We start from the raw sequence: 25,530 nt of genomic DNA on the forward strand, positions 1-25,530 counted from the left end.
GGTAGGGGAGCTGTTATAGACTGCTAAAACTCACGTGTGTATAGTGATCAACCAAATGAATTGTATAGTAGGACCACAATTCCTCTGTTTTTTTGTATGCACTGGACATCTTTTGTGGTGCAGGTAAAAACTATTCTGATTCCATAGTTAAATCCACCTAACACAGAGGACAGGAGGTTTGCCAAGAGCATTCAGATCTGTAGCAAAGCTGGAAATTGAGCCCAGGCTTGATCCCTACTCAGGCTGCTGAGGACTGTTTTCAGACTGGTTAATGAACTGATGGGAAGCTGTATTTTCACCCTCTTGTGCAATATTCTTGCATGTAAATAGCTCTGTCATAAACGCAAGGGTGTGTTTTCCAATTAGCAGATCACTAGCAAAACGATGTTTGTTGAGTATAGTATCTTTCTAGAATGAAGTGATGTTCTGCAGCTATTGTGTGATTGTAGAATTGCTATAAATCTGTACATAAACTGTAGCAGTTTAGGTTGTTATCTATGTACATTTTGTTTGATATTTCATGGGTCTTCAGGTTCTCTTTTTGCTTTATCAGAGGATTATGAGCTGCAACTATGTATGGAAGTTTTAAATATTGCCTATTATGGCAAAATATGAACTGTTCTAGATTTACTGAAAGAGAGGACAACTTTTTTTTGCCATCTACGTAAAAATTTTGCCTTTTCATTTGGGTGGTAATAGGCTGTATGTAAACAGCTTGTCCTTCACGTTCATCATTGTAATGTTTATTCTTTTTCTCTTTTCAAAATAGAAGTTGGTTTCCTTTTTCAGGCAATTTGCAGTTGTCAGGAGCGTTGCTGATGAAAATAGAACATAGAACTCGGCATTCCTTTGAGACCCTTGGGACTTGCTAGCTGTGAAATAATTTCTCAAGCAAGGTTTCTTGCGTCTTGTTGTTTAGCACAGATGAGTTCATTTGAAGGTCAGTGCTAGTCAAAGTTGTTAGTCTTTGGAGTCCTCATCATGTCTCTCCCTTTCCCCACTGTCCCTTAGTAAAAAGAGGTTTCAAAGAGCCTGGAGTGGGATGCAAAATGAGCTGACCACATATGGATTTTGTATACAGCCTGTGGTGTCAATGTTTATAAATTACTGCTTCTACTCAGACTTCTGTAGAAATGCATTGGTGGTTCAACAGAATAAACATGACTGAGTTTATGGGGTGAAGAAGTTGGAGACAGTAGTAAGAACAGAAATTGTTATTAACTGGCTTTCCAGTTTGCTCTGTTGAGAGTTTTACAGTAGACTTATGAAGATGAAATCACAGAATGGTTTGGGTTGAAGGACCACCTAGTTCCAGCCCCCCTATCATGGGGGAATCTTCGAGTCCTTCAAGGACTCATGTGTATTAGTAAGACAGGATGAGTCGAGGTTGGTTTTCACACTCCTGGAGATGAACCTTCTGTTCTATGCACAGGTGGAACTGAAAATTATTGTTTGCCATGTGTTGGTGGGATGATCTTGAATCTACAGGGTGGTAGGTGGTTTGGTGATGGCATAGCAAATTAAGTATTTGGTCAGCATAATTAGTTTTGTTGCTTTTTGAGCTTTCTTTGGTTTCTCATTCTAATGTCTGGGGAAAAAAAAGGCTAGAATAATACTGAGAATGAGTGTATCTTTGGAACTGTTAAGCTGTTGAGTTGGTTATTCTGTGAAACAAGCTGCTCTGAAGCACTTGCTAACATATTAGGGGCCTGAGCTGAGGTATGGAGCAAATTCCTCTCTGTCCCCCATCTCTGAGCAGAAAAGTCGGTGTGTTTGGCTACCCAAAGGAGCCCAGCCCTTGGCTGTAAGGGACTGATGATACCTATAAAAATAATTGTCTTACTTGTCTTTCTTGAACCCTGTCTACTTTGGTTGCTCCTTGCAGATTTACTGCTTGGTCTCTGAGAAAGTTGGAAGTTTGCAAAATTCTATGAACTTTTGTTATTTCAGAGGTTGTATTTGCTTGATGCTGATGTAGAGTTAACAAAGCTGCCTTCGCCTGCTTGTGAGCTGTCACCTGCAGCTGACGCAGAGTTCTTACCTAAGGCAAGAAATGCAAGGCTGTGGAAACACATTTAGCCTGTCTTCTGACTTTGGTCAAGATGACCTGTGGTTTGTCAAGTTGGGAGAGCTTCTATTTCTTCAGCAGCAGCATTACAAGCAACAAGCAGTGTAAGCAGTGTTCCTTTTTTTTTTTTTTTATAGCTGCTTCTATTTTTTATATATTTTATATTTTTTGTCTCTGTGACAGCAGTACTCTAATAGGACTGTGTGATGAGATCTGCAAAATGTGGTCAGAATAAAACGGGATAGTGAGAAGGAGTGGAGAAGTGAATATAACTGGCAAAATCTGTCAAATGTATTTGTTTATTCTTCCCTGAAGGAAATGAAATTCTCCATTTGTTCTCAGAAAGGATGAACTCTGTGCATCTTTCAGTAATCGATCAGTTTACGTCAGTGTGCAAATGCAGTAAAATCTTAACACAATTGCAAGCAGGTCAGTACAGTTTCCCTGCTGGGTGTTCATAGGGAACACAATGCATCCGTTCTTCAATCAGGACAACTCCGAAGCACAGAAGTGACAGTCAGCACAGTAGTTAATGTGTTATCTGTATGCTGTTGTCCTGCTGTGTGCATCAGTGGGGAAGAAATTTCTTGAAAGTGATGGGGAACTGGGATAATATTGATACTGATTGGATTAGACATTGTTCATGTCTGATCTTTAGTTAAGAAGCTGTTGAGTTCCTCTGCTGTTTATTGGACTTGATGTTTCAGGTTGCTTTTTCCATTGTAGCAGTGTTTATAATGGCTTTGGTGTCGAAATGTCTACATGAGAACTTGTCCCTTCGTATTCCTTAAAACGTTGTGGGGACAATATATGTCTTGTCTGTAGACTTTTTATGCATTTAGTCTTTGGCTGGATATGGGACAAGCTTGGTAAGGCAATTATGCACAAATGAAAAATTCTTTGCCCCAAAGAACTTGTGACTTAAACAGAGCGTGCTAACATCAAACTTTCCAAGTGTTCAGATGGTTTGGTATAGTGCCACTTAAAATAGACATAGCTTTGGGGAAACAATGAGTTGCAGAGAGGAAACCAAGCATTTTGCATTCTGAATGTTTTTTCTTCTGGTTTCAATAACTACTAACCTGTTGGGTTTTCATGATATCACTGGCGCTTTTAAAAATGGCAGAGGGAAGGACGTGGCAAGTTAGGAAATGAGATGGGAATGTTACCAGAACTTTGTTTCTTAACAAATAATGATCTTCAAGCTATGTAAACTTCTGAGTTACAAATGCTGTAAGGAGGGGGGGAAAAAAAGAGGCATTCTCATTGAAACATTCGTGTTAACAATTGCCCGTGTCTTTGCTATCCAAGACTCTCACCAAAACCAGCAGCTGATTTAAATTTTCCTAATTACTTTCATCAGTATAGACTTCCTCCAAAACAGAAAAGTAAAGCCACCTCTTTCCTGGCTTGGGAGGGGAAAAAGGCCATGCAGAACATTAATAAAAGGCTGAGTTTTTATGCATGTTTTTAATTTCATTTGATGTTGAGATGCAGGTTCTAACTGAGGCCCTTGGCCTGCACGTAAATACATGAATTGCTGTCACGAATGTGCTTCACTCAGGCCTGTGCAGTGGCATGTATTCTCCAGTACACGTGGAACCAGAGTTTATGGGAAAAGCAGTCGTGTGTGATGGGCTGCCTGCATCACAGACGTGCGACTCAGAGCTTGTTGAAGTGCCTTCTTTTTAAAGGACGGGAGGATCTAAATCTGAAAGACAATATCAAGAGCTAATCCTCATCTATTAGATTCAGTAATGTGAATTTGAAACCAGAGGTATTTATGTCACAGGCTTGAAGCCACAGGAGATGAAATAACGTGTCTGCCATTGCTGCTCTGTGTGAGTGGCAAGCTTATGCAACTATGGTGGATGTATGCTGGAAGCAGAAGCATTGGTTAAAATGATGACATGTGAATCAAGAGTAAGCAGTCAGCTGATGGAGGCCTCCAGCCACTGCTGTTTGATGTAGAAGAATTGGGGTGGAGTGGGGAAGGGTACTGGGGTTCAGGGTGAAAAAAACAACAAGGGCAAATAGAAATTTCATGCCATACAATCCCTACCAGGCTTCAGCCATCTGCAGAGAGGCTGAGGGAGCTCCATTCCTTCCAGCAGCTAGTGGCTTTTTCTGAATGCTGGCATTCTCCTAAACAGCTGCTGGTGTATGCAGCCATGCCTGGCACAATGGCATAATTGGGATTAGTGACATAGTGGGATTGAATCATGACCTTGCCAAAATCTACCCTTTACCTCACTCCCCGTCGCTTTTGTTCTCCTTTTCCTAGAGTTTTGTAATACTCTGTGAGGTGGGAGAGGCTTGGTAGGCACTTGGTACAAGCATTTCAGTTTGTGGTACCTAGAATGGCTAGCTTCCAACCTGCTACTAAAAAGGCATCAGGACTTGTCTTCTGTGTGTCTTTCCAACGTTGTGAGAAGCTTTAAAACATGAAGAATTTGTTCTAAACCTTGGTCGCGAATTATCTGAGGAGAACCCATGCCACGTGATTTGGGGCACTCGCAGTTTAATTGGGGAGTGTGCGTACAGCAGCAAAGAGTTTGGGGTTTGTTTTTGTTTTTCTGTATAGACAAGGTGTCAATATTAACACTAGAAATACCTTGCCTGTTGGTCTCTACTTACTTAAATGCTCAACTTACCTGCTAATATGTAAGAATGAGTTCTAAATTAGTCTATCCTGAATTGTCAAAGGGCCTCTGTCTGAAGGCCCTGTTGTGGGTAAGAAATGGGGTGTGCTCATCCCTGTCTTCTACTTCTTTTTCTGATGAATAGAAGCAATAGGCTATGGGTGTTGTGCATTTTTCTCTTCCTTGCTGCTTCTGCTGTAGTGCCTGACCTGTTGATGTATTTGTACTCGGCACTCTAGCATCTGTAGATGCCAATAATACTGATACGTTTTTGTTTTTTCTTCTGTAGCGTCTCCCTTCCTGCTTTTTGCCAACCGTCGGGATGTTCGACTCGTGGATGCTGGAGGCACAAAGCTGGAGTCCACTGTGGTGGTCAGTGGTTTAGAGGATGCTGCTGCGGTTGACTTCCAGTATTCGCAAGGCATCGTTTTCTGGACAGATGTGAGCGAAGAAGCCATCAAGCAAACTTATATTAACCAAACTGGGAATGTGGTGCAGAATGTCATCATTTCTGGTCTGGTTTCCCCGGATGGCCTGGCATGTGATTGGATTGGGAAAAAACTTTACTGGACAGATTCAGAAACCAATAGGATAGAAGTCGCTAATCTCAATGGAACATCTAGAAAAGTCCTCTTCTGGCAAGACCTTGATCAGCCCAGGGCAATAGCTTTGGATCCAGCTCATGGGTAAATATTAATTTGACTTAAATGCTTAAATGGATACGGTGGTGATTTATGTTGGTTTTTTAGTTCTGGGAAAGGAACACGGTCTTTTGTTTTAGTTTACATTTTCCCAAGGTATTTTTCTCAAGATCTATAACTGAACATATGTTTAAACTTAAATATTTTGTGGCAAGAAATGACAGCCCAGAGCCAAAAAGAAAAATATAGCTGCTCTTAGGTGCCAAGTCAAATACTCATTTGGTATGATTGCCTAGCGTATTCATTACACTTCTGAAAAGCAATTAATTTTTCAAGCCTTTTTTTATTGTTATTCCCTCGGTTGTCTTGTCTGGTAAGTTAATTTTCATTTGATATGGGATGTCTAGTGTGTCTAGTCAGCAAGGTGTGTATATCTCTATGAGTCAAAATAGAAATTCTCTCTAGCTATGCTCTGGTGAATGAAACCAGGATATTTTTAAGTGGTGATTTTTGAACAATTATGTTTACTCTGGCAACTGAAAGAACCCAGGTAATGTCAGGGGCTCCTTGTGCTCTAAGACAACCAGGTTGGGATGTAATAAGAGAACAGGCTGGATGAGTCACTGTGGCTGACCAGGTGCTCGTAGTGCTCTTGAAAGTACTGGTGTTTATAGCTTTGCTCTTTTCACTACCCCCATTTCTGCACATGTGCTGTTTGCTACTGTATGCACGAATAGTGCTGATGTTGTTCACTTTGTGCCCCATATTAATTGCAGTGATGTCTGGAAGTCTGCTATGCTAGCGCTGCAAGTGTCCCCTGCTGCTCAAAGAAATCATACTGTATATGGTGGAGGAGCAGCAGAGCTCACAAGCAAGGCTATTTGTTTTCAATCTACTGTCATTTGTACTTTTTCTGAGAAGTTTCTTTATCTTCCTCATCTTCGGTATGTGTGGTTAGATTTTTTTATCTTTAAGAAAATCTAACATCAGCTGACATTTTCATCAAGCCCATCCTCTTTGTAAGAGGATGAGTTAATACAAGGGCTAAGGATAAACCACAAATATAGAGTGATATTATTGTATATTGGCAAAATGGAAATCACTGCCTTGGGAGATGGGCATTTTCTGGAGGAAGCCTCTTCTTCAGGTGTGTGAGAAGTGAAAACTGAAACTAAGCAGTGTGATCACTGTATTAGCAACTGCTGTACTGCAGACTGGAACTCTGAGAGTTTATTTTTGCAATGATCCCTGCGTAATGCTTTCCAGATGCATGGAAGGAATTATGGATACATTTATGATTAATATATGAAAGACGCACAGGTACTGAGTGAAACTATGTGTACCCAGAGAAATAAAATCCTTAGTGCTGTTGACAGGCCAAGTGCTGGAACTGCTTGTATTTCCCAGGTAACTGGTAGAAAGAGAAGTTATAATCAGTAAGAGGAAAAGTGGAGTGACTGTGTTGGATTGCAGGACTTTCAAGGGGGATCTTATCCTCTTAAATCCTCACTTCGCTTCTGCTACTCTTGCCTTCAGGTGAAAAGAGAAAAGGGAAGAATTGACCTACAAGGGTCAACAAATTTAATGTAAACCTATTGCTTGAGTTTAGGCCACCCAGTTGGGATGGTGATGCTGATGAATTATTCTCTAAAGAATTCAGAGATACCTCCAGATCAAATGCCCTTGTCCTTATGGGTGACTTCAGCTTGTCAGCCATTAGTTGGGATACCACATAGGTGATAGAAACCCTGAACTTGTGTGGGACTTGCTGTTCCAGCTGGATGCATACAAGTCTATGGAGCGTGATGGGATTCGTGCCAGGGTACTGAAAGAGTTGGCTGATGTCATTGTGAGATGTCTCTCGATTATTTTTCAACAGTCTTTGGAATCTGGAGAGGTCTCAATAAACTGGAAACTGTCAAATCTTGTCCTAGTTTTCGAGCTGGGCAAGAAAGAAAACTTTGGTAATAATAGTCCTGTCAGTGTCACTTTGGTGCCTGGCAGAATTAGGGAAAACATTGTTCTGAAAAGATTGCTTACTGAAAAACATCTGAAAGTGCAGTCATTGATCACAGCCTGTCCAGGTTCATGAGGGGGAAGGTCCTGTTTAGCAAACTTAATCTCCTTTTATGACCCACTTAGTTGCCTAAGGGAAGCCAGTTGATACAGTCTTCTCAGATTTTTAGCAAAGTTTACTATAGTTTACTGTTTCTCACAATATCCTTCTGGACAAAACGTCCAACACAGACAAAAGCAGAGTGCAGTGTGTGAACAGTTGGCCGATGGTTTGGGCACAAATGGCTGTTGTAAACGTTGTGTAAACACAAGGCTGGCAGCCAGTTACTGGTGGGGTTCCACAGGGCTCCATTTCAGGGACTGTTCTTTTCAGCGTTTTCATCAATGACTTTGGTAATATATTTGAAAGTATATAAAGTAGGTTTGTGAAGGATACTAAATTAGGAGGGATTGTTGACTCCCTTGAGGGTAGAGAGGCCTTGCAGAGAGGTCTTGACAAATTGGAGGGCTGGGCAATTGCCAATCACGTGATGTTTAACGAGAGCAAGTGCTGGATTTTGCCCTTGGGATGGGGCAGCCTTGGCTATAGATACGAACTAGGGGACATGAAGCTGGAGAGGAGCCCCACAGGAGGGGATCTTGGATTCTGCTTGATGGCAAGTTTTATGTGAGCCAGCAGTGTGCCCTGGCAGCCACTATGGTCATCTGTACTCTCGGTTCTTCACCAGAGGGCAGTGGGCATGGAATAGACTTCCCAGGGCCATGGTCATGGCCCCAAGCTGCCAGAGTTCAAGGAGCATTTGGACAACGCATTCAAACATGGAGTTTGACTTTTGGGTGGTCCTTTGTGGAGCCTGGGGTTGAACTCGGTGATCCTTCCAACTCAGGATATTGTATGATTCTGTAGTGTCTGGCTGACATTTTGTAAGTGGATCCAGTTCTTTACCTTTTGATTGTTTTCTTTAAGGTAGCTTACATATTAGTCACAGTGATGCATTTCATGCCTTATTAGGTGATCTTTGACTGCTTTAAAAAACTGATGGGATTAATTGGGGATTTCTGGTAGCATATTACTCCTAAACTAGATTAAATGCAAAAGTACTGTTCTTAGTAAAAACTGGATAAAAACAATGGTGAAAGAAAGTGTGTCTGGTACAGTGTAATGAAAAGCCTTTATAACAATCATCAGTGCTGTCGGTGAAGTTTTACTTCTGTAAATCTAATCTTTGTGCTTGGAAAGAGAGGAGGATACAGGAGTGGTTAATTTTACATGACTTTGAAGGGCAATACTCTGCACAGAACAGATGTGCAGTATTTCTTCAACATACACAAAGTCCAGTGTGTGTAACAATAGAAGACGTTGTTTCAGGCTTGTTTCCCACTGCCCTGGAGTTGTACTGCATTCAGCTCACTGTTCAGTATTTGGTTTCAGGAACCACACTGAAAGATTAAGTATCCAGTGTCAGCACATGAAGTTGCCTCACATTAGCTGCCTGGTGTGTGCTGGGCATCACCATACCTCGGTTTTACCCTTCCATAGGTCCTGCAAAAACCTCTTTCCTCCCTGGAGGACTTGTCTGTTTCTAATTACTTTGAATTTAATCCTCCAGGGAAAGTGTGCAAGTGTGAACGGTCGCTGTGGAATGGCGTGACACATCAGGAACAAAACTGATTTGCCAAAATGGTAGATGTCTGCAGGTGAGAGAGTCACCTTGCAGCGCTCTGGTTTTGATCATAATTACTTCAGATGAGGAGAGAATGACAGTTCTGATTTTTGCACAGATAAATTTCTTGACTTGCTAGTGCTGCTCTCCTGAGCAGTTAATTCAGTCTGCAAGGATTTTTTTTTCCCCACTGGGAGCAGCAGCTTGGTATGAAACAACTTCATTGGCTTTAACTTGTGGCAGACATTTTTAGTGTTTATCCTGTTTGATTTATGTATCAATCCAATGCTTCAAAGCAACGTAAGCCTTAAATAGGCTGTGAAAATGAAGATACATGTATCCTTTATAATTAACCAATTTTTCTCTGTTATGGTCTATTAAAATCAGCCTCCATGGAGCTGTTAAAACGACAAATTCCAGAATTGCTTAATTTAATGAGGGTCATATTAAATTAAGGGCAGCTTTACCAAATAACTGTGCCCATTAGATTAATACAGTAAAAAAGTAACAAGTCATGCGTGACGTACATTTGAGGAATAACAAATTTGAATTTAAATTGATTTTACAACTAATTTCATGTTGTAGTTCTGAAGTCTTTTATAAGTGCATCCATCAAGTAGTGGTCATGACATTTGATTTAGGCACAGCAGACTCTGAGCTTGAACTCTCCTAGAAACAATTGTTCCTTGTTTACAGGTATTTTCTGGGGTAGGAAAGTGGGTGATAGAAGGAAAGAGAACTGCTAATACATTCTCATTTGTCATTTTGTTAATAGGCTTGTGTAATCAGATAGCTAAGGCAGTTATTGCAACTGACAGAAGAGTGAGAATTAGGGCTAAACCAGAAGAGAACAGATTGGAGAGCTTGAGTTAGCTTGTCTTTTTTTTCCAGATCGTGAAATCTAATGAAAGTTAAACTAGGATTCTTAAACTGATTGATACAGTCTTAAAGTTGCTAGGTATTTGCTTGCAGTCTGGAAGAATTTCCATAGGCGTAATTTTGGCTATTAGCATTTTCTTCTGGAGAACTGGGGGAAAGCTTAGTAGATGAGAAGAAAATATAATGCAGCATTGGTGGCTCTGTTAAAGCTCTTCTTACTTGGAATAGGTGATATTACACAAAAAGAATTTCAAATGAGGCAGCAGTACTAATTAGAGTGTAATTTAAAGTGGAATGCCCTTCATCCAGCACCTACCTCCAAACAATCACTGAGAGCATTCTTAGAACTTCTTTCTTATAGGACAAGCAGTGAGGCTATTTTATACCATCTTTGGATCTCTATTCTTCACAGTGCTGGTGAAAATCTAATGTTAAAGTCCTGTGGAAAATCCCTTAAGCATGTTTCAGTATTTCAACCATAGATGCATTGCTTAGTGGCAAAGAAGGAAGGAAATAGTGTGCTTAGTTTGCAATCTAGAACGTCCTGTGGAAAATCTCCAGAACTGTTTCAGTGTCTCAACTGCTGGTGCGTTTCTTAGTGATGAAGAAGGAACATAATTTGCGTGTGTAGTTTGCAGCTGGAATTAGGGAACCAAAAAGTGCTTGCCAGAGAGGATGCAGAACAGTTCTACCAGCCATTGCAAGAGATGCCTGTATGAGCAATGTGATAAGGGGATCTCCAAGTCAGTTGGAGAAAGGGTCTTTGCTACCATTCCCCCTTCCATGTATGCATAAATGGAGAACCCCCCCTACTGCCACCGTGTGTGCAAGCTACAGATACATATGCAAAACAGTCCCTTTTTGCAATAAATACAGAAGATTATGACTTAGTCATCTGGTGTGCACTTACCACTTGAATATTACCTGACCACAGGCTGTGCTGGAACCACGGATGGTGATCCAGATTGTCTGTTCCTGCCTATCCAAGTAGCACAGTTGTTTTCCTGTAATAAAAGAGAAGTACTCAACCATAACACTGATTATAAGCTGTGTCCAGTCCCTTGGTGTGGCTGCATTTTCTGGGAGCAGGAAAGCTGCTCGTATGTTATGTGCACCAAATATCTGCAGATAGTCTCATGCACGAGAAACTCGAGGTTCTTGGGGAAATTGTTCATTCACTCTGATTTTCAGATGGATGCTCTCAATAGTGACAGCCTCTCCATAAGTGTTTTGTCCTTTTATTTTATTTATATTTCCCTTCTTCTGCTCATAGTTACGACTGAAAGATGTAAGTGGTTCAAAGATCATTTGCATTATTTGTGCAACAGAACAGAGCTGCCTGGCAGAATAAAATAGTTTTTTTCCTCCTTTGCAGCTGAGATTCTGTGGGGAAGAGGTGGAGATGTGTAGACTTTCTTAATAAGCCCACTGAGCTCTCTCCCTGATTAGCACTCATCATTACAAGTTCTGTGATTCTTCACATCCTTAAAAAAAAGTGCTGAGCCCTGGCAGTGAGATTTCTATGTCTTGGATGCATTGGATACCTTGGATACCTTCTTAGGTAGTTTGGAAATAATGGTATTCTTACCCTTTTACCTTCTACACTGTTTGTTAAGGGAACAGAAGGATGCTGATGGAATGCAGCAGGAGGCTGGCTTTAGTTGTCTTAGTGCCAGTATATGTTGGTGTGTATTTTGAAGTGATTGGGAATGTGGTCTTGCTTTGGCTCTGAGGCCAAAGAGATGGGAGAAGCTGAAGTTTGATCAGAAGTCTCGATGGAAGCAGTTTTTAAATCTGCAGGGAATCATGGAATGTGTTGAATGTCAACTTAAACAGGGTTACACGTGTTTCATTGTGTTTGAAATTGCAAGCATGCAGTTGAACAAATCATTGGCTGTCATTTGAGTTTTCCCAAATGTTGAGTTGAGGCATCAATCAATATACTGAAATAAACAAAATGTATTAGTTTGAGTCAAGCATATAGGGGTACTTAGGTACAATGTCTGTGGGTAGGAGAGCAACCAACGTTTTCTTTGTGCAGTTGGGTTACTTGTGTTCAGGACATCTGTTCGACCTCTGCCATCCATGAAGTCAGTACATATATATGTCTTCTCAGAAATGTTTGGAAAGAAAATGTATTACCTTGTTCCCTGTACCTTCCTTGTGTTTTCTGCTGACCATGAGAAGTAGCTATAAGGGCTTGTTTTAGCTAATAGTAGTTTTACTATTTTCTGTAGAATTTTGACATATGAATGTATGCCAAAACGTATGCAAGCATTCTTTCATAGGGGAAAAGGGCTTTCCCTCCAGTTCCCTTCTGCCTCTCTTTTTTCTAGGAAATTTTGCAAGCGCAGTTTCTTTTTCCTGTAAATATCAGAGTGACTTGCAGTAATTCTGCATTCTAAGTTACAAATTCTCTTCCTTAAACACCAAGCAGTGCTGTGTGCATCTCCCTACTGCTGCCTTCCTCCAGTGCAATGTACTTGGAAGTCTTCTTGGGGGTTCTAAATTACTTGCACCATCTCCCCAAGCATTCCTTGACTTCGTAGTGTCATGTAACCTGACTTCTTAGTAGGCTGTTGAAGCCACGTTGAATAAATGCTTGCTTATGTTTGAGAAACGACGATGATGCCTTACTCCTTTTTGTATAGGTAAGCATATGGAATGATGTGCTCTTCCTTGCAGGCAGCTCATTGCGATGATATTGGAGCACCAATCAATTGATAGGCTGCTATGTTTTGTCTTCATTCTAAGCTAGATAGTATGTATATATTTGTGTGTGTGTGTGTATATATATCTATACATGGTGTAATTAGTTGTGATTGTTGCCTGCATATTCGTGGGCTGAAGGAGGAACATCTTTTAATCTTTAATACAGCTTTTAAATAAAATTTTAAAATGCTTTCTTGTGAAGATCATCTAGATGGCAAAGCATGTTGCTTGGGGAGAAAACAAGAGGCAACTTGAGTAAGTAGCTTGCAAGTTATTTACTATGCAAGGCAGCCCTTCTTTTTCCTTCTGTAAATGATTGGCACTGTTTCATTTAGCTCTACAGTTTTCGTAGCTTAAGCAGTAGGATGAGGGAAGTAAGTTTGAAATGTGCCGGATTCTAAACTTCATAGCAATTTCCTGTGAACTCTCGTTTTTTGCCCTGGGCTTGTGTAAGTTTGGAAACTTTGAAATTGGAGAAGTCTGAACTGATTTACATCATCTGTACCACTGGCCCCTTTTGTGTAAGCAGGTTATATAAGATTTGGCAACCATACTGCCTTTGGGAAGGTGGAAAAAATGTTCAGCCCGTGTGACTTCTTTTTATTATGGCCATGATAGCTTCAGATCGCCGATTGGCTGCTTGTTGAGGGCATGGCCACGATTTCTAATCTTTTCCAAAATGATGACCAAGTACCAGGAAATAAGAAATGACCTGCGGCTTTAAAGCTGAAGGGAAATATGGTCTTCATCCTGTTTTTGCTCTTGCACCTGGAATTTTAAAATTAAGGCCACTGGGGTGCAGTTCACTAGCTTTATAATCTGTTTATTTTGCAAGGTGGCTTTCAGTCTCATTCTTCTGTTGTTACTGAAACACCATTTAAGCCCAATTCATTGCGGTAATTAAGTATGTGCCAAAATCCAGTGACTTGCTGACTGCAGTTAAAGTGCATTTGTTTAATTGTCTTACTAGAAAGCTCTGTACTGTAGCTTGCAGTTACTGTTCTGTTGCTAATAGAGAAATAATTGGACTTTATGGCTCTATTTATTCTAGCACTTTTGGCTACTGAATTATGGATTTGATAGTCTTTTAGTGGTTGTGTGTACAAAAGGAAGGATGTATTTGTCTTCTCACTGATGATGCTTTGGCTTTTGCTTTGCTTGGTTCCTGCTAGTATCTTTGGTGTTCAGCTTAGGGTCAGAATTGGCGGAACTGTTGCAAAGTTATTGTTGGATATTGATTTCTTCTCCACCAACCCTGCACTTTTCGGCTTGAAAACGTGGTGTCAAAGGATAAAACCTAGTAAGGGTTAAGAAATAAATGACACTTAAGCTTCCCTCAATAAGTGAATAAAGAAACCCAGGGAATTTGTCCCAGGGTTGCTTTTTTTGTTCTGTGCTTCTCAAGTATGGTTTGGTTTTTATTTTTAGGAATATTGAATTGTTGGTTGCTTAGCAGTGATTTTTGCTCACCATGGCATTTTATATTGTCTCTTTAGGAATTGATGTTTTCGTTTGCTTTTATAGCCTCAGTGTTGTTATGCTTGTATGGACCTGTTGCAACCCAGATGAGATACTAAACTCGTAGGATGCCAAATCATATCCCTGAAAGTACAGTCAGTCTAATGTGCACAAAGATACAAGCTAGTGGTTTTGGTCCTCTTTGCTCCTTACAGCTGTTATGATGCGCCCACACCCTAGGGGTGTTTAAAACTGTGTAACCTGCTCTTAACCCATTGACTCCCTTTGCTGTCCAGCCTTCGAATGGCCCAACTGAAAAACACCCAGAACTACTCAGGTGCGTGTGTATGGCTCTCCAGTACTATTCTGCATGTCTGTTTTCAACAGGCATTCAGAGCAGAGAGCTTTTTAATAGCATGGACAGTGCCAGACTGACATCTTCTACGTAGCCTAGTGAATGTTTCTGAAACCTTTTCTGGGCTAATTTTTTTTTTTATTCATTCCTTTTTTTTTTTTTTTTTTTTTTTAAAAAAAAATAAAAAAGGGGGGTTTTTTAATTTGCCCACCAAAAAAAAAAAAAAGAAAAAAGTATACGTATTTGAAAAACAAGAATATTGTCCAGATACCATCATGTCTATGAAACAATGGTGTCTAGAACTTCTTTGAAGGGCTTGGTTTCTGCTAAGGTCCAGAAGAAATGTAGTCTATTGAGTGCATTTTTAAAGCAGAAATAATGCATCGCTTAGCACTCCCGACTCCTGAATTAGTTTAACAAGTTTAAACCCTCTTACTGTCAGGTTAATTCATATTTCTTCCTAAGAAATATATTAATATAATAATTCATATTTCTTCCGTCACGGTGGAAGGGAGGGATGCCGTTCAGAGGGACCTCAACAGGTTTGAAAGGTGGGCCCAGGTGTACCTGATGAGGTTCAACACAGCAAAGTGCAAGATTTTGCACTTGGGCCGGAGGAATCCCAGGCATCCTTGACAGTCCTATACAGACTGGAAGGAGTGGTCCTTGAGAGCAGCCCTGCAGAGAAGGACCTGGGGGTCTTGATGGATGAAAACCTTAACACGAGCCAGCCATGTGCCCTTGCAGCTTGGAAAGCAAATGGGATCCTGGGCTCCATCAGAAGAGGGGTCTCCAGCAGGGACAGGGAGGTGATTGTCCCTCTCTACTCTGCTCTTGTGAGGCCCCATCTGGAGTACTGTGTCCAGGTGTGGAGCCCTCAGTACAAGAAAGACAGAGCTGTTGGAGAGGGTCCAGAGGAGGGCCGCAAAGATGATCAAAGGCCTGAATCATCTCCCCTATGAAGATAGGCTGAGTGAGCTGGGCTTGTTCAGCCTGGAGAAGAGAAGGCTGCGTGGTGACCTTGTTGCAGCCTTTCAGTACTTAAAGGGAGCCTACGAACAGGAGGGGAATCAACTCTTTGAAAGGGTAGATAACAGCAGGACAAGGAGAAATGGTTTTAAGTTGAGGGAGGGAAGATTAAGGTTGGATGTCAGGGGAAGGTTCTTTACTATGAGAGTGGTGAGGTGCTGGAACAGCTGCCCAGAGAGGCTGTGGATGCCCCATCCCTGGAGGTGTTCAAGGCCGGATTGGATGGGGCCCTGGGCAGCCTGGTCTAGTATTAAATGGGGAGGTTGGTGGCCCTGCTTGTGGCAGGGGGGTTGGAGATTCATGGTCCTTGAGGTCCCTTCCAACCCAGGCCATTCTGTGGTTCTAACATATCCAGTGAACAACTGCAGTAGTGCGTGGCCTGTGACAGTGAAGCCTGACTTTCCTTTGAGAAGCCACACTGAGTTTCTTGTCTTGTTCTTCTGTACATCCTGCGCCCTGTCCCTTCCCAGGGTCATCAGAGCTATCTGATGTTTGCATGATTTTGTTCTGTCCTAATGGCATTTTGAAGATGCAAAGTGTGAGATGTAACTGTTGCTAATGGGCACTCTAAAATACTTAATTTCTCTACTGCCTTTTCTGCATGGATCTTGCTCCAGTTTACCCAGCTGAAACAAGCAGATTTCAGTAGTTTGTGTAGGCTCTGGTGTTCTTGATCCCTGAGCTATTTCAAATATAGGTTTGAAGCCAGGCTGCCACCTGATCGCATCAGGATCAAGAAAGTGGGTTTGTTTTCTTTTCCTTACCCTGAAATTTGTATCCTGTGCTGTTTGAACTATGAATGAGCATATGTATGTATGTATGTATATACATTTATACTAAAAACATATCCTGATTATTAATTTTCTAATTTAAAACTGTTTCCTATTGAATTGCTACATACTTTTAGCTGCTTCTGGTGTGAGATTCATGCTACTCTTGCTGTCTCTTCTTCCTCCTACCTCTTTCCCTTGGCACTGTTGTTCACATGACTGCAGTAGTGGTAGTATTAAGCCTCTCTGCGTTGGTTGTTTTTCCACGGTGCTTGACTACATTTTTGAGCAAGTTGCTTCCTTATGATGCCTGAAGACTGGGGAACTTGTTTCCCAGCCCTTTGCTGACATGTCTTAATGTTCTGACTCTGGCAAACTAGCTTTTATCTTACTCTTCCAGTTGAATTTGCGGTGCCTCTCTAGCTTAACTCATGTCATTCTTTCCATAATAACTGGACTTCTTCCCAGGATTTATAACTTGTCCAGAAAATACCTGTCTTCAGCTGACTCTCAGTGTAGCATGTCTCATCCAGAGACTGCACGTACTTAACTTGGTCTGAACTGCCTTTGTCATTGTTGCAAAATAGAGGAGGATAAAAAAGGCAGTTTGACGCTGTACGTTCTTGAAAATCCCGCACAGCATTCATTCAAAACGTGTCATTTTATGGCCTCATTAATGCTTCGTGCCGAATGCTGTGTTGTGCTTTGCAGTGACCAAAAAAAGTCAAAACAAGCTTAGATGGTGCTATGGTGGCGGAGGAGGGCTGAAAAGGACTGTGCTAGCTAGTTGTAGGGTCCAAGGCATGTCTTGGCTGGTGGAAAGTAGTGGTGCTCTCTCTGGGGAAGTTTCATAATGAGCTTTGAAAAAATTAGAAGAATAATTATAAGAATTAATAATAAGAATTCCTCCTTATAGGGTGCTAATGTCAGAAGCAAGGATAGTAACCAGGGAAGGAACTGCTTGATCTGGCAGCAGTGGGATTTTAAATAGACTTGCATAGACCAGGGATTCCCATCCCTTTCTGCAGGAGCAGCTCATCTCTTATAATGATGTCGTAACTTCTAGTTTAGTCCTGATGTGTTAAGTGATCCCCAGAATGGTGTTGACTTGATGGAATTCCTGGCAGTTCAGCAACTGCTGCTTGCCAAAAGAGTGGGGAACCTATTGGAAAAGGGCAGGAATCTATAGCTGAAGTCAGGAATTGCTTTTTGCTGTTCTACTCATGAGATGAACCAAGGGGCACTTGGGAACATGTGAGGTGCATGAAACCATCGATCAGTAGGTGCTTGATGACCACAGAAACTTAATATATCTTGAAAAGTTCTCTAGGAAGATCAGCTTTATAGTACTTATGAGATTGCAAGGACATCCTACAATCAGGATGAGGTGATGACAGGGTAATAATGATCTCTTCTGTGTTGAAGACAAAATGGGAGAGGAGTGCTTTGAGAGTATGTTGCCTGTGTAAAGACAGGTCTACATTTTGTCCAAGTGTATCTTCATGCTGCTAGCCTTTCTTAGAACTTCTGCTACTTTGATTATGTTGTATTGTTTTAGAACTTTCAATGATTGAGCTCATTACCTGTTAATTAGCTAAAAATTAGGGATATATCTCTTCTGTGGCAAATTATGTGTGAAGGCAAGTGTGTTGATATTGTCCAGCAGTCTGTGTAGCTAAGGATATGCCCCGTGAGAAGGCATCATCTGTGAAATAGGACGATAGGTTTGAGGGGCAGAGGGGAGACAGTTTGGAACTGGAGCTCTTTTGATACATTAGAAAAGCCATGAGGGCCCTTTGGCCTACAGACTTTATTATTTCTCATCATCTGATTGCATTAAGCTTCAAGGCAAGCTGCAGGCATTTATTTTTTTTTATAACAGAAATTGAGAAATTTTGCTGGTTGGTAATTTAGGGTTTTTTTCATCCTTGTTATTTAATGGGACTTAGCTAGTTTTGTCTGTTTCATTTTGCTTTTAAATAACTATCATAGGATTTCTAGTTTTCTTCTAAGATCCTGTTTGGTCTGCATTTGCACATTAAAGTATATGAATAAATGTGATACTGTCATAACCAAATTATGAGGACTGCTCCAAAAGTAATGCCTGCTATTTTATGATGTTAACCCGCTACATCAGAGGTGGATATTGGTGATGTGGCAGTAGAGGCTGAACCTTCCTGCCAGTATTCCATTACATTTTGTTGCTGTGTGACAGATGGTAGTGGAGGGGCAGTCTGACAAAATGGTGTCAGACATGATGGTGTGAATGAAGCAAAGATATGGCGTTGAATTCATCCATGTGAGAAAAAGTGGCACCATTAATGTTCATTAGTGCTTTGCTGAACATTTATTTAGACCAAACAGTGGAGTTGAGCACAGTGTTGAGTGGTGCATTTCAGCAGTGGCGACACTGACATGAAAGACAAAGTGCGTTCTGGATGGCCGTGCACAGCTGTCACACCATAAAATGGAGAGTGTCTCAATCAGCTCATCCGTGTGAATCATCAGATAGCAACCAAGGAGCTGTTTATGGAGCTGAATATCAGCTCCAGTGCATAGTAAACGATGGTGGCAACATTGGAACAGAAAGAACACCAATGCAAGTTTGTCGGGACCTGTTGAACCAATATAGGGCCAAAGATAGTTTCCTGGATTGCATCATTACTCACCATAATGATTATTCACAAAATGTGATTTCACCACTATGAGTCAAAGCAGTGGTCCATGGAGTGCCAACTTGTGCAGTTTCGATTGAAGAAAAAGTTCAAGACGCAGCCATCAGCAGCAGAGTAATGTGCTCGGTCATCTGGAGTACAAAAGGGGGATCCTTCTGGATTTCCTGGAACCTGAGCAAACCAGCAACTCTGACCACTATGCTGTGAAACTGGCTAAGCTGAAGGCTCCAGAGACAGGCCAGAACAGGAGACTTTTCTCTTGCAACACGAAAGCACCAGGCCCCATACCAGTTTGAAGACTATTGAGTATGTTGACAGTCTTGGCTGGACTGTCCTACCACACCCACCGTATATTTTCAAAAATCTGGTATTTTGTACCAGAGAATTTTCTCTATCAGATAGTGTTATTGTGCTCTTATTTCCACAAAAACTGTAACAGACACTAAATAGGAGGCATTACTTTCAGAGCAGTGTGTGTGTGTGTGTGTGTGTGTGTGTGTATACATAGAGTCACCTATATATATGTGTATATATATATATATGTATATATATATAGCCCAGAGTCACCTTTGGATGACTGGGATTTTCTTCATTCAGCAGCCAGATTTTGGACTGCTCTGAACAGATCATTTTCTAAGAAAGAACTGCATACTGTTAAGCAACCAGAGCAAGGAGAGTAACAGAAGTTCACCGAGCAACCTCTTACTGGTTTTGAATGGATCTGGAAGATGTCACTGGAGTAAGATGGTTCCTGTACTGAGCTTGCATTTGTTTGTTTTAATAATTTATGTCTAGAATCTACTGAAGACATTCCAGTGAACTCAATGGTGTTACAAGGCTGTCGTGGAGGAGAAAGAAAATTGTACTTTATGGTTTGAAATTCTAAGAGAAAATTTCAGTTTAGGAAACGTGGATTGTTTTTTTCCTAGGAGGTTGATGCTAAGACAGCTGTACTGGGGCCCATTTCTGTCTAGCCCTTTTTGTTCATTTCTATTCTTCTGGAGATGTGTCGAGATGTCCTTTGCATACTTGAAGCTACTGTAGCTGTGCCAAATCTGAGAACTGATTTCACTGAAAAATGACCTGACCTACTAATGAGTATTTGGCTGGATGAATTTCTCGGTCTGATTCTCCAGCTGGCTGTATAGATGGCTGCTTTAGTATCTGCCCTTTCTCTAATTGTTTGTCAATAGCTGCCTCACCACACAGTTTGAACTGCCACAAATTACAGCCTGACCTGTTAAGGAAAACCAAAATGAGCGGCAATTTACATTCATACGTCGGTCTGTGCTCTGTGGCAGCTCAGCTCCTGCTTCTGCTTCTTCGTGAGCAGTTGGCCTGTCCTGGCTGCTGGAAGAGAGAGATGTGTTGAGGATGGCATCTGGGGACAGAAATACCCGGCAGCCATCCTCAGGTGAGCTGTCTCAATTCATCAATCAGAAGCCTGAGGCCTCGTGTGTATGGAGGTTTTATTTGGTAAATTCCTTGTTTTACCCTTCCACACTCAAATATATGTGCATTGTGTTACAAGTGAGCCCTTTCTCTCTGTCTGTATTCCACTTTCCAGTGGGATAAACAGGCCAACTGTGATTTATGCAACTATGATCAGAATGGTTTAAATTAATGTGGCATAGGACAGAAGGATCTTGTGTGGTACGACAGTGCTAAAACTGGAGTTGTGGCTGGAGCAGGGTGCAGCACCTACACTGAGATCAGCGCATTCTAAGCTTAAGTTCTGAGGGATGTGCCCTGAGAATAGCTGTTGTGACTGCTGTTGCTTTGCTGAGAGGATGGCCCCAGCTGCCTGTGGAGGGGCTACAGAGCTGCTACAGTTTCCATGGCTGTCCCTGCTTCTTTCTTCAAACTAGGCAGTATTCTTTTATAAAAGAAACCGTGAGGCCTTCCCAGCCTGTGTGCATGCTCAGAAAGCGTGCTGTTTGACCTTTGTGGTTCCTAGCATGGTTGTATAGCCCTTGCTGTCTTCTTCAGGGGATGTGAGCCAAACCAGATTGCAAAACCTGTAAGCATGGGCTTTGCAAGGCTGGAGAGGTACCACTTCACTGTAGTTTCTGGACTTAGCTGAAATGTAGCTCAGTACAAACCCTGAGCTGATGCCTCTCTGTCACTGCTGAAGAACCTGGAGCGCTGGTGAGTTCAGCGTAGACATCTAACTGATTTTGTTTGAGTGCTCCCTCAGGTCGAGGGCTTGCTGACATAGAATGTCTGAAATAGCTGCATTGGGAAAGCACCCAGACCTTGCAGAGTTCACCATATTTTAATCTAGTCCTTTCTGGTTGATAAATGCTTTTGATGTCTCTATTCAGGCTACTTGAATTGCCTGTAAGTGAAGTGACAGTAAAAGTGGGGGCATTGATGGGAGAGGGAAAACATCTGCAGTCTTAATTTCATGTAATTCTAAATTTGTATGGATTTACGATTTGCTGTTGAACAGAAATGAACTTTGAGGCACTTTATTCTTTTTGTACACCAGTTTCCAAAAGGAAATTTACCTGTGGCAGTTTTGGAAATTGGTTGGGTAACTGTTGTTTCTGAATGGGATTGAGGATATTAATTTGCAATAACTAGGCACCACTGTATGGTGGAAAATGAAAGAAACAAAATCAAAGATGCTTCAGAACATTACAAAGAGCTTCTATCTTTTCTGTTGCTGAAGCTAATGAATATACGTTGTGATTTATTTTTGTGCATCTCTGCTTTCTTTTTTAGATACATGTATTGGACTGACTGGGGCGAAACGCCCAGAATAGAACGGGCAGGAATGGACAGCAGCACGCGGAAAATAATTGTTGATTCAGATATCTATTGGCCAAATGGACTCACAATAGATCTTGATGAGCAGAAACTTTACTGGGCTGATGCAAAATTGAGTTTCATTCATAGAGCAAATCTGGATGGCTCCTTTAGGTAAGTTTCCTTTAGTGAATAATATGGTGTGAATTATTTCTCACCCCCTGTATTAGTTCTGAACCAAGACTTTTTTCAGTAATCTAGAATAATGCTTAAACCTTGTTGTTTAAATGCAAGTCAGGGCCTAAAGTAGTGATTGAGCACCTGGTGGGAAGGAAGGGTCAATACAGGGGAGCTCAGGTATATACAGTGTACCTGAATGACCAGAAGGGGTGAAACCAGGACCCACCCCTTCCCAGACTTCATTTAAGGGTTGGCAGTCTTGCTGAAGATCCCTGCCTACCTGAGGCCTTCTGAAGGTGAGCAGCTTTTTTCCTTTGTTTCTGTATCCATAGCTGTTGCACTTGGGCTTGTCCTCACTTGTTGCAGCCTGTGACTCTGCTACCCTGCTGTCATTGCTGTGTTTTCTATCACATTATAGCGTTACAAATGTAAACTCACTTGTTGGTAGCTCTGTAAAAACAGAATGCTCACATGCTATAAAACTGTCTTAAAGGATATTTGTATTGTTGTTTTATATAGATTGTTTATGACCCTCCTGCACAGCATTTTTTTAAGGTTCATGCTTATCTTCAGAACAGTAGGAGATGCTCATCCTTGGCCCCAGGAAATATAGCATTCGACTAGTGCTATGGGAATTTTTTGGTATTTTACTCTGCTTTTTTTTTCAACAGGAGGTATATGTTGAGACACCTGTCCTTGGCCCTGTCCAAAGATGTACTTTGTGGCATGCTTACAAGTACCCAAATTCATCTTATTTCGGACTGTGAGTGAGCAAGATTTTTCTAAGGCTTGATAGAAAGTGCAGTATGCAAGTGTGCAGGCTGCTGTCCAGGTGTCTCTGTTGATTTTAACTATTAAAGAATGACATAGATCAGCCTACAGATAGGCCAGGCTTGGATGTTCAAGTTTGTACCTTAAGCAGTGCAGTGTTCAGTAGACAGGTTACATTGGTTCTGATGGGCATCTACCATTTGCCAATGAAACCTCCCACTGAGGAGGCAGGTCTCTGCATTGTGGTCCAGCTTTGGTCCTCACATAGCCTGTTGAATTGTCAGTGGTATACCAAACTGCAATTGATTCCTATGTGATTAATAGAATTATGTTTGGTCTGGTCAGGCAGAGCGACCAGAATGATTGGTTCTTAAATGCAGACTACCCGACTGTTTGGATCCTAGACTTTTATGTTTAGGAGAGGCTTAAGTGTGTACTTAGGTTACATGGTAGGAAACTCATAGTGTGGATGTCCTGCTTGTATAGTTTGCTGCCTTTTAAAAGAATGGCGCTGTATTTCTAGAGTGAAGTGATATTTAATGATGTAAATAATTGAATATTATCTGGAAACACAACTTTGGACGCTGAGATTTTTGTTATCCATCTAAAGAAGCCTACCTTGGGGCAAGAGAGGAACATTGTTATCGTACAGTGCTGTGTTGACTTGTGACTTGTCAGAAGGTTGCTATCCCAGTGTGTCAGCAGCACCCTGAGGCAAACTGGAGATAGCAGTGATCTTTGTGTAGCGAACATGAACTCTATTTCAAAACATCTAAAAATTTCTGTAATGCTTTCAGTATCAATAGAAATTTGGGGTTTTCGTACACTCCTGTCTATATTGTATGCCCCTCCCCTAGCAGATGACACTGTATTTTCCACTGATATCTTTCAGTTTTTTGCAGTTGCATTCCATGCCTGATTTTCACACTCATAAAAGAGGCATAACGATATTGACATCCTTTATAAAACACTCAAGTTCTATTGAGAGCACTCTGTAAAGCTAGATAATGGTGGCATTGTGGTGAGTGACAAGTACTAAGTGACTGTCAGAAGCATAGACAAGGGAAAAGGCCATTACAGAAGGGAGTGGGAGCTCAAAGCCTTTGTGCAGGTTCATAGAAAGTTGTCTCATAATTCTAAATCTAAGAGATTTTCATACAGTACAATGTGAATTTGTCCCTCTTGTTTAAGGATGGGTGACAGAGCGTACGTTTTCCAGTCTGATTCCACAGTTCTCCTGCACGTTAAAATGTAATAAACTTTACTTGCATGTTTGTGTAGAAACTTGGAGTTCTAATGCATAAGTAAAATGTGTTTTGCTCATATTTAGGTAGGGAGAGACCACCTGAAGAAGAGTATGTTTATCTCAGCCATTGGCCTTTGTGACAGATTGGTGCATGTCTACCCCCCATGCAGTATATTTTGCTAGGAAGGAAATGGTACTTCAGGAAGAAAAATAATGCATGCTCTACTTTGCATTAGAAAAGTTACCTCACTGTTGTATGCTTTTTTACATGTGTTACAGTCAGCTGCTGGAGAGCTGATGTCATGCTGGATGTCAGGGTATTCCCGTGCAGCATGTGTTCTGTGAAATTCCTTGCGTCTTTCTCACTGCATGTGGACTGCAGGTGTTGTTCAACCTGCTTAATAGTGTAGCTATATGACAAAACTTCCTGAAAATATTATGCATGTGAATAAATCCAGTGAATATTACTCCTAACTTTTCTCTCTTTTTTTTTTTCCTCTGTTTATTTCATTTGCTTTGTATAATTTACTTTTATCCCTTCCACCAATGAATATGGAAAAAGAAATATATGAAGCTGAAACTCTTAGGTCCTGCTGGCAAAGTAGGCTTCAATGATAATTCCAAGGTTATCATGAATTTTGAACCAATCAAACAAAATTGGCCTTCTTCATGTGCAAATGGATTTGTGAGAGGGAAGTTGCTTCTGTTTCTTAAACACACAGCCAAATGAGCTTCAAACAGAGCTATCAATAAAAGTCTTAATGCAGTTTTAGTACTTCAGAACTCAAATGAGAAGAAAACTTGCACTCTGCGTGGTGAATTAATGTTACCAGAGCAATCTGCCTGTTATATTGGCAAGATTCAGTTCCCAAGCATGTCAGCTGGAATGTAATTACAGGAGAGGGGGAGACTTGATATCTAAGAATGATGGAAATAGGGACAATATATGGTGGAAAACAGCTGCTGCGATACTAGAACACAAGTACTGCTGTTACTGTTGTTTGTTTGTTTTTTAAAGGCAGTAGCAAAGTGTGGAGAGGAAAATCAGTAATTCTGTTTGTTCTGTGGTGTTTAATGGTGAAAGAAGTAGTGAGAAGTTGAAGGACAGAAATTTCAGAGCAGTTTTAGTGTTCTGTCTGGAACAGAAAGAATAACTTTCCATATTGAGTATGTGAAAATGCTTGCATATACCAGTCTGTTTTAAATCTGTCCTATGTGTGCAAGATTGATGTCCTCAATGTATTTGAAGAATTTTGGGAGTACTTGTTATTTCACCTTCATAAACTGCAAATGGTAACTATGCTGATTAAAAAAGAAAATGAACCTTCCCTCCCAAGTCTTTATTGTTATTAACCTCATCTATACAAATAATTCAAATGCAGATTGGAATACAGGTATAAGAAAAATGTGCTCCTTGCTTTCCTACAGGATGATGCTGGGAGTTAAAGGCTTCTCAAAGTTGTGTGCTGATTTATTGGAATGCTGCTTTGCTGCTTAAGAAGCCTGGTTTAGAAGGCGATGTGAATGCCTTTTTATACACACATAAAATGCAAAATTTTTTTTGTGAAAACTGAGTTCATATTATTTTGATTGCAGAATTGTCAAATATGCTTTTACTGAGCATCTCCAAAACTCTTGGATCTAAGCTACACAAATTAATTGCAGCGTGTATG

General features: G+C 41.0%; 1 protein-coding gene across 3 annotated transcripts in view; it reads left to right on the forward strand.

Annotated features, from left to right (window-relative positions):
* The window catches only part of LRP5 (LDL receptor related protein 5), a 129,905-nt gene that overhangs the window by 27,130 nt on the left and 77,245 nt on the right, over nt 1-25,530 (forward strand). For 2 of the 3 annotated variants that reach the window (XM_042813219.1, XM_042813220.1), the window contains exons 2-3: nt 5,000-5,396; nt 21,637-21,834. In XM_042813219.1, the coding sequence (XP_042669153.1) occupies nt 5,000-5,396; nt 21,637-21,834 (595 nt within the window). Of the gene's footprint in view, nt 1-903; nt 941-4,999; nt 5,397-21,636; nt 21,835-25,530 lie in introns of those variants that run through there. The other variant, XM_042813221.1, reaches the window with a different exon arrangement.

This window comes from Centrocercus urophasianus, unplaced genomic scaffold, assembly GCF_019232065.1.
Source record: "Centrocercus urophasianus isolate 14NV4802_14NV808 unplaced genomic scaffold, USGS_Curo_1.0 seq_14, whole genome shotgun sequence".
Classification (NCBI taxonomy): Eukaryota; Metazoa; Chordata; class Aves; order Galliformes; family Phasianidae; genus Centrocercus; species Centrocercus urophasianus.